Source organism: Thamnophis elegans, chromosome 8, assembly GCF_009769535.1.
Source record: "Thamnophis elegans isolate rThaEle1 chromosome 8, rThaEle1.pri, whole genome shotgun sequence".
NCBI classification, from domain to species: domain Eukaryota; kingdom Metazoa; phylum Chordata; class Lepidosauria; order Squamata; family Colubridae; genus Thamnophis; species Thamnophis elegans.
In genome coordinates this window covers 6,572,772-6,588,035 of record NC_045548.1, presented here as the reverse complement: position 1 = coordinate 6,588,035, position 15,264 = coordinate 6,572,772, and the positions used below count along the sequence as shown (strand labels likewise).

Below are 15,264 nucleotides of genomic sequence, written 5' to 3'. Positions count from 1 at the left end.
TGACCAAATAATTTCTATTGTATAAGGCTGTTGCCTTTGTGTAATATAAAAGATCAATGTGATAGTAAACCATTCTTTATAACATCCTGCAAATTCATAGAGAGTTTAGAGTAAGAGTTTAGAGTAATTTATTTATATGCCGCCCTTTTCCCTGGGGGGACTCAGGGCGGCTTACAACTCGAAAGGGAGGGAAACAAACAATTGACACATAAGACAATACATCATTAAAAGCACGACATTCATACTATTCGGGTGGGTTTGTTACCGCCTATAGCTAAAATTTGCTCTTCAATCCAAGTGAGGTTTATGACAAACGTATCACTGAGCAGGATATTCAAGAGTATTTCCTTTCTCCCTGCATGTTCTTCTGTAGAACTCACACAAATCTAATCATCTAAAAAGAAAACCAGCATCAATAACCCAGGTAGTATTTTAAGGCCACATTTAAGACAGAAACATCACATACCTGCCATCCCAAGTCTTGGAAGCTAACATAAAGCTCATGTTTTCTGCAAGCGGTTTTTAGGTCGCTGCTGTTGTAATCTGTTAGGAGGTATTTAAAAAAAAAGCTGTTGGAAATTGTAAGTTGATGGAAGACGCTATAGTTCTTAAAGCAAGGGTGGGCAATTTTTTAATAGGCAAAGGTGCAGATAGCACATGGAAGAAGAGCCGAGGTGGCGCAGTGGTTAAGGTGCAGTACTGCAGGCCACTTCAGCTGACTGCTATCTGCAGTTCAGCGGTTCAAATTTCACTGGCTCAAGGTTGACTCAGCCTTCCATCCTTCCGAGGTGGGTGAAATGAGGACCCAGACTGTGGGGGCGATATGCTGACTCTGTAAACCGCTTAGGGAGGGCTGAAAGCCCTATGAAGCGGTATATAAGTCTAATTGCTATTGCTATTGCTAAAACCATAAAAAGCTACTACATAAATGGGGCACTGCCACACGCACACAATTTTCTTGCAGGAACTTTTAAGAATAAGAAAAATAAACATTTTTTATAACTCTGAAAGCATAAAAACCATAGCCTCAGCATTGATCAGTTTCCTCAGGATGTAGGCCCACAAAAGCGTGATTAGGGTTAAGGTAAGGGTTAGGGTTAGGTTCAGGGTTAGGGTTAGGGTTATTACGTTTTTTTCACGTTGTTTGTTGAAGGCACGCTTTTGTCAGTGCGCTGTTGTCGGCACGCTGTTGTGGGTGCGATTCCGACGTCACGGTTTTCTCACCGCGGTTTTGTCGTGCACACATTTGTCGGTGAACCCCTTTTCAAACTAATCAATTTTATTAAAAGGCATGAGCTTTTGTAAATTACGCTCCCTTCTAAATCGGCCCCTGATTTCCTCTATCACTAGGAAATTAAGGTGTTCAGGAGCATTTCTGCTTGGAGTTGAGTTACAGAGAATTGAACTTGGTGTTTTGCTGTCTTCCCTGTTTGTTTTATCCCAGAGAGTGTTTCCGTTAGCTCAGGCAAGTGGTTGATGGAGACAGCAAGATACTTTAAGGAGGAGCGCTTATTACTTTATTGGCTACAGCAAAGCCTTTGTGTGGATCAGAACAGAATGTGGAATGCATTAAAGCTAATAAATTTGCCAGAGAGCTTGATTATTATTGTGAGGAATTTTTAAAATGAACAAAAAGCTACTGTAAGACATGAATGTGGGAGCAACGAAGTAGTCCTGAATGAGGAAAGAAGCAAGACAAAGATATTTTGTCTCCATAACTTTTAATATATTTTAAGAATGGCACAGGTGACAGCTGAAATCAAAACTGGGGACTGGAACACTGACAATTTGAGATGTAAAGCTGACATTAATTCTTCAACTGAATGTTAAGAAACTTAGATGGCCTCATTACGAAAGTAAAAAAATGAAAAAAATCTGGGATTATGTGAAATATTGCGATGACGCAGATAATGCCATCATGCTTTGTGAATTCCGAGTTGACCAGGAAAATATGAAGATGATATTTAATTTTGTTTGGGCTCAAGAATTAATAATAGAGAAAATGCTGGATGAAAAAAAGGATTAATACACTAGCATGGGAAATTTATATAAATTCATGAAGAAAAAGGATATGTAACAACAAAGATCACAACAGCCATGGCAATTTTTTCCTCAGTAGTTAAGATATGAATCTGGAAAATGGTCATTCGTTAAGACCGGGAGAAATAAATTTGGCTTCTCCAATTAAGGATTTTGAGTCAATTAAGATTACCATAAACTACAACAATGAAATTAATGAAGAGAGGTTTGACTGTTCCTTAGAGATAATTATGAGGGAATCAGTCCTTCAAATTCTTTAGAAAGTGATTCAAGCAGATGATAGACTAAGGGAAAAAATGTGTGTACTTGGCAAGATTGAGAATAAATGAAAGATAGAAAGTAAGGTTTGAGACAGGTTGAGAAATCAGCATTTGTAGATAAAATCAATGGCAGGACTGAATGGAAGATGTATAACAAACAATAACTCTGGAAGAAAATAACCCAATTTCTAAGTAAGATTTAATCTACGTTTCTTTAAAAGTGCACACAATTATCTATTTCTTTAAAAAAAAAACAATATAATGTAATAGTGAAGGGTTTTTTTTTTGCTCTTTTTTTTGCCCTCCCTGGTCCCCTGCAGGACTCGCAAACCGGTGGTGGGTTTCAAAAAAATTTCGAACCTACTCTGTGGGTGTGGCCTCCTTTGTGGGAGTGGCTTGGCGGCCACGTGACCTGGTGGGAGTTGCTTGTCGGCCATGTGTTCTCTCTCTCTCTCTCTCTCTCCCTCTCTCTCTCTCTCTCTTTCTTTCCTTTTGTCTCTATGTCCTTTTTTCCTTTTTTCTTCCATCTCTCTCACTTTTTCTTTCTTTTTTTCTTTTTTTATTTCTTTCTTCCTTTCTTTCTCTTTCTCTCTCTGTGTGAGTCTGTGTGTGTGTGTGTGTCAGTGGGTTTCAAAACATTTTGGAACCTCTTCTGTAGGTGTGGCCTGCTTTCCGGGTCCACTGGTGGAACCTCTTCTAACCGGTTCGGTAGATTTGACGAACCGGTTCTACCGAACTGGTGCGAACTGGCAGGAACCCACCTCTGTCCCAAACCCTCTGCACACCCCATGTTTTGTGAAAAAAGGGGCATGCAGAGAGTTTGAGAAGCCTGCGAAGTGCTCCTGGGGGCCAAGGAGGGCAAAAATGTTACACGTCGGAAGCTTGGGAGGCACAAAACGGGCCTGTTTTTTGCAAAAATGGGATGTGCAGAGGGTGTGGGTAGCCTGTAGAGTGCTCCTGGGGCAGTGGTGGGTTGCTTATCCCGTTCCAACCGATTCGGTTGGAACGGGGCCGGCGGCATCCTCGTGCACGCGCGCAGTTCACGCATGCGTTGTAGTGCCTGCGCGATGCTCCAGCTACTTGTGGAGAATCGCACAGGCCCTGTATGTGCCATCCAGCTGCTCGCGGAGAATCGCGCAGGCGCTGTATGTGCCATGTGCCTGCGTGGAAGCACAGAAGCCTTCAAAGACCGGTTGGTCGGCGGAGCGCAGGTGGGCGGGTGGGCCCTTCGCCGTTCCTGGAAGTTACTTACTTCCGGGTTCGCCGGCCAATCAGTTCATGGGGACCGCCGCGAACCAGTTGAAAGCCACCCCTGTCCTGGGGGCTGGGGAGGGTAAAAAATGAGCAAAAAAGGCCCGTTTTTTGCAAAAAAGAGGGGGGCATGCAGAGGGTGTGTGAGGCATGCAGAGTGCTCCTGGCGGCATGGGAGGGCATGAACAACCCCATTTTTGTGAAAAACGAGCCCATTTTTTGCTCATTTTTGCCCTCTTCATCCCCTAGGAGCACTTTGCAGACCTCCCAAACCCTCTGCGCCTCCATTTTTGTGAAAAACTGGATGCGCGGGGAGGCTGGGTTTCAGGAGGCCAAAAACGCTGTATTCAGTGTATAAGACACATCCAGATTTTCACCCTCTTTTTTGGGGGTGGGGTGGGAAGGTACGTCTTATACTCCGAAAAATACGGTATGTAGGTTTATTGTTAGATTTATATGCCGCCCTTCTCCCAAGGACTGTAAGGAATGTAAGAGGTTACCTGTGATACTGGATGTCCTGGAAACACTTTGTGGTTGTGTGGAACGGTTTCTGTTCTGGTCTCTGCGTCTGCTGGGTGCTGACCTCACAGTCCGAACATGAACTTCACTCACTTTAAAAAAAGCCACCATGAAAGGCTGTTTATCATAAGGGCCATCTCGGCCTATTAGTCCTGCTTCTCTAGGGTTTATGCTGAGACCTATAAATTAAACCAAAAAAGGTAGCATGTCATATAAAGAGCACAGTGTTTCTGAATAGCTCTTTTGAGTCAAGCAGATGTTTTCATACAGGCAACATCTCACTGACCCTCCTTAATTTCCCCCCGCTTGTTCTTCCTATTCAAAAGCTATTATCATTCATTTATTTAAAATTATAATATGAGCATGACAGTTGAATCAAATTTCTTTTTATTTCTCACAATTCTTTAATTCTTGCAAAATGAAAAAAATCTGGGATTGTGTGAAATATTGCGATGACGCAGATAATGCCATCATGCTTTGTGAATTCTGAGTTGACCAGGAAAATATGAAGATGATATTTTAATTTTGTTGGGCTCAAGAATTAATAATAGAGAAAATGCTGGATGAAAAAAAGGATTAATACACTAGCATGGGAAATTTATATAAATTCATGAAGAAAAAGGATATGTAACAACAAAGATCACAACAGCCATGGTAATTTTTCCCTCAGTAGTTAAGATACGAATATGAAAAATGATCATTCATTAAGCCCAGGAGAAATAAATTTGGCTTCTCCAATTAAGCATTTTGAGTCAATTAAGATTACCATAAACTACAACAATGAAATTAATGAAGACAAGTTTGACTGTTCCTTAGAGATAATTATGAGGAATCAGTCCTTCAAATTCTTTAGAAAGTGATTCAAGCAGATGAATCCTGCATTATTATTTTTTAAAGTCTTGTTAACGCATAATGGGAATCAATTAAATCACCTAGTAACGGCATCATAAGCCTGGATATGTTGGATTTGCAAAGGTGACAATCAATAAACCACAGTTCAAAAACATGAATAGCAGAATTAAGAACAAAACCAACTAAGTTGTACTGTACTGTGGATTCCTGCAATATTTGAATAACGAAATGTAACACGAGACCTCCCCCAGCAACACGTAAGTTAAATTCTATAGCAGAGGTGTCAAACTCATGTTGTTACGGTGTCATAGCAATAGCAATAGCAATAGCAGTTAGACTTATATACCGCTTCATACGGCTTTTAGCCCTCTCTTAGCGGTTTACAGAGTCAGCATATTGCCCCCAACAATCCGGGTCCTCATTTTACCCACCTCGGAAGGATGGAAGGCTGAGTCAACCTTGAGCCGGTGAGATTTGAACAGCAGAACTGCAGAACTGCAGTCAGCTGAAGTAGCCTGCAGTGCTGCACTCTAACCACTGCGCCACCTCGGCTCTACGTCATCACATGACGTATCGCAACTTCGCTAAACCAGGCGTGGGGGTGGCCAGCATGTGACGTATCCGGACCAAAGGCCATGCGTTTGACAGCCGTGTTCTATAGCTTTATCAGATGTACAGACTGACAGAATCATGCAATATTTTACATTGTATCCCCACTGCTGGTCTACAGAAAAAAGTGGTGTGATTTCTGATCCCGTCAAGAGAACTCACTGAAAGTCCTGACTCTCTCCTAGGCAATGGTTCAATTACCCTACATGTAGTAGTCATTCCTAGAAAAAAGTACTTTCAGGGGAGTTTTTCAACAACCACTAACAATATTCACACGCCAGGAATTCTCAGTATTTCATAACTACAAACATGGGATAAAATAATCAAGAAGCTTTCAATCTGTGCTGTTGGATTCACAGCTGTGGGTTTGCATGAGCCAGATAAATCATAACTTAATGCTTATAAACATAGCTTCCATTTAATGATAAGGTCATTGGCCAGATGTTTAAAATATGTTAGTCTAATACCTACCCTCTCTAGTCACCACACTCATCTGGAGTCCCAAATTATGCTGAGGCTTTATCACCCACATGTTGCTAGTAGCAGTGATGTCAAATTCTAGCCATCCTTCTTCTGAGGCCCATACTATTCGTGTGTCCAGCATAAACAAGTTTGAATTTCTGAAGGAAGAAAACAAAGGGGGGGGGGAATAGTTTAGGAGTACAAAAAGGATTGCATTAAATACTGAAATCATTAAAGTAATGGGAAAAAAATAATTCCGTTGTGTATCCAGCTCTTTAGTCCTACTTTTATAAGAATGGAATCATTATCATATCTAGATTGAAAAGATTCAGAAGACTAATAATGTAGATCAGGGGAGTCAAACTCACGTCATCACGGCGGCATCACGAGACATATCGGGACTTCCCCCCCCTTCGCTAAACAGGGTGTGGGTGTGGCCAGCTTGTGATACATCCGGCCCATGAACCAGGAATTGGACAGTTCTGATGTAAATATAAGCTCAAATTGTTTTCTGACATCTAGTTGTCGACCAGAATTTACAACTCAGATATGGTAGCCCAAAATTATCTTTAATTTCCAAATGAGTCTCTACTTAATGCTTAGGATTATAATTATTTTAATTAACAAGTATTTGTTATATTATTTCATTATATTATCTCTAACCTGGTATGTTATTAATATAGTACAACACACCAGATTAGAAGATATGCAATTAGCTCTATGCTTTTACAAATTAAGGGAATGGAAACAATGTATGAAGCAAATGTATGGAGCTGGAACAAGACATGTCTACTTTCGTGATTCAAAAAAAAAATGTTTCAGATATTCTCTTGCATATGGCAAAGGATCTCCTTCAAACAAATTGCAGAACTCAAGCAATTAATAGATTCCGTTTCCTCACATTGTTATATACTAAGTGTGGGAAATATTCTTCCCATATTTTATGGGAAATGCTCAAATGTCTGAAACTCATATTCTAACTGGTTCTACCGAATAGGTGCGAACTGGTAGGCACCCACCTCTGGTCCTTCCATTTGAACTACTATAGCATGCATACTTAAAACATCTCCAAATGCAGACTTCAGCTAACTAGAGAAGTCAAGGGGTTCTATAGATTCCTCCCCAGCCCCCCCTTTTTTTTTCTTTTTGCCCTACAAGGTGGTTTTTGTGTGTGTGTGTGTGCGTGTGCACGTCTGTAAACACAATTTTTACTTGCAGTAAACCTCTATAAGAGTAAATAAGGTCAGCAAACAGATGATCTAGAAAAAAACCAGCTCCCAGTCTACCTAAGCAAGATAGATGTGCTGCTAACACAGAAATCATTTATTTCTGGAATTTCCATCCCACATTTCTAAGACCACAAGGTTCTCAAGAAAGGAAAAATTAGCTCCAGCATTGAAAGAAGAGTGTTCATTTGCTTTTTTTTAAATAAATATCAGCCCTACTTACTATTTTTAACCAATATATCTTGACTTTATATTTACAGCATTCATGAGACAAGTACTTTGCAACTGATTACAGTATTCCCAACAGAATCTGAAATTTCTTTTTCTATAATTCTGTTTAGGGCTGTTGGAAAGAATCCTGAAGCTGTTTTATTATTATTTTTTTTAGCACTGACTGTGTAATGACATTTTATGTACTTTGGAGAACAGTTGCTTTTGCTGGTTTAATAAGTCCACTGTCAGACAAAAATAGCAATAGCAATAGCAGTTAGACTTATATACCGCTTCATAGGGCTTTCAGCCCTCTCTAAGCGGTTTACAGAGTCAGCATATTGCCCCCAACAATCCGGGTCCTCATTTTACCCACCTCGGAAAGATGGAAGGCTGAGTCAACCTTGAGCCGGTGAGATTTGAACAGCCGAACTGCAGAACTGCAGTCAGCTGAAGTAGCCTGCTTCTTCTCATAAGACATACAAGCAATAAAAGTTTTAGGGAGACACTCAAAAAGCCTTTTTTTCCTCTTACAGTTACTATCCAATCAGTGGTGGGTTTCAAAATTCTTTAGAACCTCTTCCATAGGTGTGGCCTGCTTTGTGGGAGTGACTTGCCAGCCATGTGACCCGGTGGGAGTGACTTGTCAGCCATGTGACTGGGTGGGAGTGGCTTGACAGTCATATGACTGGGTGGACATGGCCAACTTGTAAAATGTGGTGAAACTCACTTAACAACGCTCTTGCTTAGCAACCAAAATGTTGGCTCAGAAACTCTGGCATTTGAACCCCGCAAGTCTTAAATCTGTCAAGTTACAAGACCCTTGCACCCCTAACTCTTTAGGAAAAAAAAACCCAGGGGTGTTCAAACTTGACAGCTTTAAGACTTGTGGACTTCAACTCCCAGAATTCCTCCTCCAGTCATGTTGGCTCAGGAACTCTGGCATTGAAGTGTGCAAGTCTTAAAGCTGTCAAGTTACAAGACCCTTGCACCCCTAACCGTTTAGAAAAAAAAACCCCAGGGGTGTGCAAACCTGACAGCTTTAAGACTTGTGGACTTCAACTCCCAGAATTCCTCCTCTCGCTCTTCATCTTGATGATGTGCGGACGGGCGGGGGGAGGGAGCTGGAACCGGTTCTAAACGGCACTGGAGATTTGTGGCACCTCTTCTATAGAAGAGGCTAGAACTGGCAGGAACCCACCCCTGTATCCAATGCTCTAGTTGTTTTTTTTCCCAACTAGTCAGGTATATTTCTTTAAATTCAGGGAGAATAAACAGACCTTTTTTTTTCAATCTGTTGAGTTTGAAACAGAGACCTTCTTATTTTAATTACCTTTTAAAAACTGCAGGTTTTGGCCTGTCTTCAAAGATTACCGTTACCCAGGTGCTTAACAGGACCATTACACATCAACAGCAATTTATGGAGCTATTAATTATCCTTACTCAATAAAACTTTCCTCATGCTCAACTTTTTTTTGGGGATGTTTACTATTCTTCAATGACACATTGACATAAGAGTCTAGACTCTGCACATTGGTAACCTCAGGCTTCTTTTAAAAAAAGAAAAAGCCTGCAGCTGTGACAGTTATATATGTATGTATCTTTCCTAATGTGGTTAAATTTGATGAGTTGATTAATTCTGTAGATATTTTGCTCCATACGTCACTGATATTTTCCCCTCAATCCAATGCTATTTTATGAGGAACCTTTCATTTCAAGCAGGCCTCTGATGATGAAGTGAAATGAAACAATCTTCAAATAATACATTTTCAGAAGTAGGACATTTTCTGCCATCTTCTACTTCTCAGCTTTTTCTGAGTTAGGATCACAGAAAACTGCCTTCTCGAACTGAACAGTGATTCAGATATGAAAGCAAAAAGGTTCTTTGACTCAAAGGAACACGCAAACACAGCATCTGTCTGTAACTTGTGAAAGCAACTGTGTCTTTTTCGAAGATTGCATGGCTTCCTTTTGCAGCTGCTGTTTCCTATGAGTTAACTGAAATGCTGTAACTGTAACTGCACTCAGCTGGTGGTAATTAGGCTCCTCTCCAGACTATAAAAGGGACTGCTTGTGCACACACCCCTTTTGCAGAAGTCAACGCATTAACTAATGTTGGAGAACAGTATTGTGAGCTTGGCAGGCTGGATTGCTGCCAAGGCTTATCTGTGCTGGATTGCTGCCAAGGACCTGTCTATCTGTTAATAAATTCCGTAAAGTATCTTTGGCTTGGAGTGTTTTGGTGTGGGACGAGGGAGGTCAGAACATAGGCCAACCATGGATAAATCCAAGAAAAGAAAAGTTTCCGAAGAAAACAGAACATTTAATTCAACTACATATGCTAGTTTTGTAGCTGCTCAGGAAATAGTCTGGCATGGGAAGGATTTGTGGCTCCGGGGTGGGTGGGTGGGTTCTTTTCTGTGGGAAATGGGTCCAAGTGGCTCTTTGAGCATTTAAGGTTGCTGTCTCCTGATCTAGAAGATTCTTCAATAGCGATAATCACTCATGATGTGATTTGTGTTCCGCGGATGCAGGCAAATAACCGCCGTGCTTGCTTACAAATATGAGCGTGAACAACAAAAGCAATGTATAATATTTTGAATGAATGGAGAAATATAAGCTATCTGAACAGAGATGTATTTGCTGTCTCCTATAGCAAAGTTCTGAGTTTCAAAGTGCGCTCCCATTTGAGTTTGTTTTCTTTTCCATGTTCCTTAATGGAACACAAGGCTCTGCGTAAACAAGACTGTATACACAATAAACCGAATGGCTATCCAGTCAACTGACTCATTCTAAACGGAAACATCTTTCCTTCTGGAGGCAACTCTCCTCCTTCTCACCTCCCAAGATGCCTTCTATTTGTTTGTCCTTTTCCTTCACTTTGTTTTTTTCCCCTTTCCATTCCCTTTCTCTTACATGCTACCCTTGGGAGAGACACAACCATAGTTGCCACACAAAGCCAAGTTTGAAACTTCTACCGAGTTATGGTTTGAGATTACAGCTGCCTTTACAGCTGATAAGGTGTTTGAATATGGCGGTTTTGTGCCCTTCATTTATGAGAAGTTTCAGCTTTGATAACCATTCCCTAGTCTGCATTCCTTCCTCCCATCTCCCATATTATTTCCTGTACATCATTACACATAGACATTCAACTACCCCCCATTCCCCTCTACCAGGTCCCACAGGCCTTAGGCCTGCTTACCCCCACTCCCCCGGGTCCTCCCAGGGCTTGAGCCAGGGGTGGGTTCCTGCCAGTTCTAACCTCTTCTATAGAAGAGGTTCCACAAATCTATCGTGCCATTTAGAACTGGTTCCAGCTCCCTCCCCCCGCCCGTCCACACATCATCAAGATGAAGAGCGAGAGGAGGAATTCTGGGAGTTGAAGTCCACAAGTCTTAAAGTTGTCAAGTTTGAACATCCCTGGGGGGGGGGTTCTAAAGGGTTAGGGGTGCTAGGGTCTTGTAACCTGACAGCTTTAAGACTTGCGTGCTTCAATTTCAGAGTTCCTGAGCCAACATGACTGGAGGAGGAATTCTGGGAGTTGAAGTCCACAAGTCTTAAAGCTGTCAAGTTTGAACACCCCTGAGTTTTTTTTCTAAAGAGTTAGGGTGCAAGGTTCTTGTAACTTGACAGCTTTAAGACTTGCACACTTCAATGCCAGAGTTCCTGAGCCAACATGACTGGAGGAGGAATTCTGGGAGTTTAAGTCCACAAGTCTTAAAGCTGTCAAGTTTGAACACCCCTGTAGTTTTTTATCAAAAGGGTTAGGGGTGCAAGGGTCTTGTAACTTGACAGCTTTAAGACTTGCATGCTTCAAATGCCAGAGTTTCTGAGCCAACATTTTGGTTTCCAAGCAAGAGTGTTGTTAAGTGAGTTTCACCACATTTTACAAGTTGACCATGTCCACCCACTCACATGACTGCCAAGCCACTCCCACTCAGTCACATGGCTGGAAAGCCACTCCCACCCAGTCACATGGCTAGCAAGCCACTCCCACAAAGCAGGCCACACCTACAGAAGAGGTTCTAAAAATTTTTGAAACCCACCACTGTCTTGAGCCTTCTCTCCACCACCCATAGAGCATTTATTCTTTGAAGACCTCCAGAGCTCCATAACTTTGAGTCTTTTCTATGTATAAAATTCAGCGTGAATAGAAATAAGGATCTTTTTTAAAAAAAATAAACAGCTTCAATTTCACAGGATTAAAACAAAATGGTTCAAGAAGTAGGAGATGATAGAATCTGAATTTTTATGCCCATGTTGGTTTCACGGTTTAGCAGTAAGGACAAACCTGTTCTGATATTCTTGCAATACTTGATAGATGCTAATCAGAAAGGTTTGATTTTTAAAGCCTCCAAAAACACAGTCCTTGTAGATTCGGAACTCAGCAGCAGTAACAGCCTCTCCTTCTGGAATCTGAGACAAATTAAATTTGAACTCCTTGTGATGATGCTGATAAGGCATGAATTCCTTGTCATATTCAACTGTATAAAAAAACAAGAAGGTGACAATTATAATTTAACCATAAATTCTTTCCCTCCCAGTCTAATTTTCAGAAATAAATTGCATTTGTTTTTGCTTGTTTTTAATGACAAATTTGCCTCAGAGAAACTAAAATAAGGCAGCTGAGAAATCTTAAGAAAATAATATTTAATAAAAAGAAATAATCAGAACTGGGCAATTTCATGTTGGCAAAAATGGAAACAATTTTTGTTCCATTTGGTTTTTGGCAGTGACGTGCGGTGAGGTTTATGGCTGGTGAGGCAGCAATTTTTTTAGACTTGTGGACTTCAACTCCCAGAATTCCACAGCCAGGCATGCTCAGTTCTGATTTAAAGCAGCAGCATTTGTTTTTTCCTTTGCTAAATAAGTTTCCTTCTTTCTTTTTCTTCTCCCTTCCCCTCCTTCCTCCCTCTCTCCCTCCCTCCCCCCTCTCTCAAACACACACACACACACACACACACACAAAGTTGCACCAGGAGGATGAAGTTTGAATTCCTCCCCCTCCCTCTGACCCACACGTACCTTTTCCAGCTGTTTCAGAGAGGATTTCAACTCTGCTCTTGCTTGCCATCGTGAAAAGGAAAAAAAAAATGTAAAAGGAAAAATCCAAGAGCTCTGAGGTCAGGCTGGGCTAGTTGCTGCCAGAATCACCGTGGATGACTCTGCTTAACTGTTTTAAAAAGCCTCTAAAAAACCACCCTCTATAGGAGGAGGAGGGAGAATGACGTGCCTCATCTACGTCAGGAATTTTTCCGCTTTTAACCCTTGCTTAACTCTGCTCGAGTGATCATAAAAAGTCAGACTAGATGAGGCACGTCGTTCTCCTGCCTCCTCCTGTAGAGGGCGCTTTTTAAGAGGCTTTTTTTAAACAGTTAAGCACTAAGCAGAGTCATCCATGGTGACTCTGGCAGCAACTAGCTCAGCCTGACCTCAGCTCTTGCATTTTTCCTTTTACATTTTTTTTTCTTTTCATGATGACAGTGGTGAGGCTCTGCCTCCCCTGCCTGCATATCCCTGTCTATTAGCCCAATTGCCCTAGGCCCTCTACATACGTTTTCCCATAGTAAGCCTCCTTTCCCACCATCATCAGATACTTCCTCCTCTGGAGCTTTCCACAGCATTGCACAGAATGTGTTAGGGAAGCATAATGGATTGCTCCATTTAACACTATGAACGTTCTAACACTTTCCACATCCTTTAGTACACTATCACTCACCCAAAACCGTATGAGTTATTATTCCCAATTACTCATAATTCTGTCACTTCCAGGATGGATATTATGATTAAAAAAAAATACAGTGACCAAAGGATTAGTAACTGCAGGGAATCACTCTGTTCTTTTCTGTTAGCTTCAATACTCAACTGCTACTAAGTGTTTACCTGGAATGAAGAGCAACTTAGACACAGTCGCTGAGATTTTTGATCAAGATATTACTAGAAATTACTAGTTTCTATTTCTTGAGACTGGAATTCCACATGCATTAAAGGCATCTTATGCTCTGGGATTCATTCATATAAAGAAATTGAAATGAATATATGAAATAAGTATTAGCTTCTGATAAGACTTGGATCAATGAATACGAATATTCTGCTTTAGTATCTCAACTATAGGTTGGCTGAAAAATTGTGAAAGATGATTAGTTGATCTTAAAATGCATTTAATATCATACACCTATCAGGTCCCTTCACAAATTTACTTCCAATCAGTTTATGGCTGATAAAAGTTTGAACTTTATGGCTTGGACTTATTATCACTATAGTAACAGGGTGAACTTTATTTTCCTTGATCACATCCTATACCCTTTTTTGGATTTACTTGTATTTAGCCTTTTTTTCCCTGGCTGGCTGCCAGTCAAGATCTCCCAGGAATGCCTTCCTGACGCGGCATTTTTCTGCTCTGTTGGCACACTGCCACTATCCATTCTATTTTGGTATTCTTTTTCCCCATATCCCTGTTTCTCATCTAAAACAAGAAATCCTTCTAGCCTTCTGTTAATGTTCAACCTGCAGTATGTTACTAAGTCTCATTGAGTTCTATGGCTCTTATTCTTAGGTAAGGATGCAGAGGTTGCAGTTGTATGGAACGGATATGTTTAGACCAGCTTGCTCTATGTAAGCTAGAGATGGAATTGTTTTGGTATTGGGCTGACCTTTTTTTGCAAAAAACAAAATTAGTGGGTTATTGTACTGGGCATTGAACACAATGAAATCTGTTCTGACCCCCTCCTCCGTCCAGTAACGAAAGCCTAGACAAGCTTAACTAGAATGTCCTTTAATAACAAGACCAGAATCTCGGTGGCTGAAAGCCAAGCAAACAAACAGATAAGGACCTTGGCAGCAAGGCCGACAAACCTTGGCAGCAATTCAGACAAATCCAGCCTGCCAAGTTAGTTACGTTCTCTTTAGTCAATGCACTGACTTCTGCAAGAGGGGCGCGTCACAAGCAGTCTTTTTTATAGTCTGGAGAGGAGCCTAATGACCACCAGCTGAGCGCAATTACCTCCTGTAATTGCGTAATTGTTCTTGATGCCTATTAGCTCTTCAATGGCGTGCATCCAGGAACAACTCACTGCTGGTTTCTGGATCACTCTCCCTTGTCTCCTCCCCACTGGTCCAAGGCTCAGGTGCCACCTGGTAGCCAACCAGTCTCTCTGCGCCCTGCTCGGAGTCGGAACCCTGTCCAGGGTCCTCCACATCCTCCAGGGCCGACTCATAGGGCCCCTCGCTGTCGGAGTCTGGTGGCAGCTCCAACGGCTCCTGCTGGGCCACAACAGAAATCTATATACACTTTCCTGGCAGCCTGCCAACCTAAGCTCTAGTGGCTCTTCCTCTTGAGAAGCACACATAGGATCTAGTTCCTTTAGTCAGTTTATTAGCTTTATTTTCTTCTCATTTACAAAGGATTCTGATTTTTCAGAGTCCTCATTGAGCAATTTCTCTGGCGGAGGGGATTTACCTACTACAGACCATACTTTTTAAAAGCAGAACTCAAGAAGAGCTCATGTTCTCATCAACCTTCCATTGATGGAATGCAGGTAACTCTTTCCTGCCTTGTACTTCCTGCCTTGCACTTCCTGCTTTGTACTTCCTGCCTTGTACTTCCTGCTTTGCACTTCCTGCCCACTGAACTGATTTCAATAGCATCTTCCTTTATTTTCTCCATTACCAACCACATTTCCAGAAAATGCAAGATGGCACTTCGCCATTCACTGCTCTTTATTTGGAAGAAAACGATTCTTATATACTAACTAACGGGAGGTGGTGAACCAATTAGTAGCAAGTTGAGTTAATTAACTTAAAAACTGACAAGTATCCAAACTCGTTAGACAGAA

The 15,264-nt window shown here is 41.4% G+C and overlaps 1 protein-coding gene across 1 annotated transcript in view; it reads right to left on the bottom strand.

The window, feature by feature from the left end:
- The window catches only part of BMP6 (bone morphogenetic protein 6), an 81,683-nt gene that overhangs the window by 3,346 nt on the left and 63,073 nt on the right, over positions 1–15,264 (bottom strand). Inside the window, exons 2-5 of the mRNA XM_032222939.1 lie at positions 11,721–11,913; positions 6,003–6,151; positions 4,052–4,249; positions 467–543 (exon numbers count right to left, since the gene is read on the bottom strand). Of these exons, the coding sequence (XP_032078830.1) occupies positions 467–543; positions 4,052–4,249; positions 6,003–6,151; positions 11,721–11,913 (617 nt within the window). The remainder of the gene's footprint in view (positions 1–466; positions 544–4,051; positions 4,250–6,002; positions 6,152–11,720; positions 11,914–15,264) is intronic.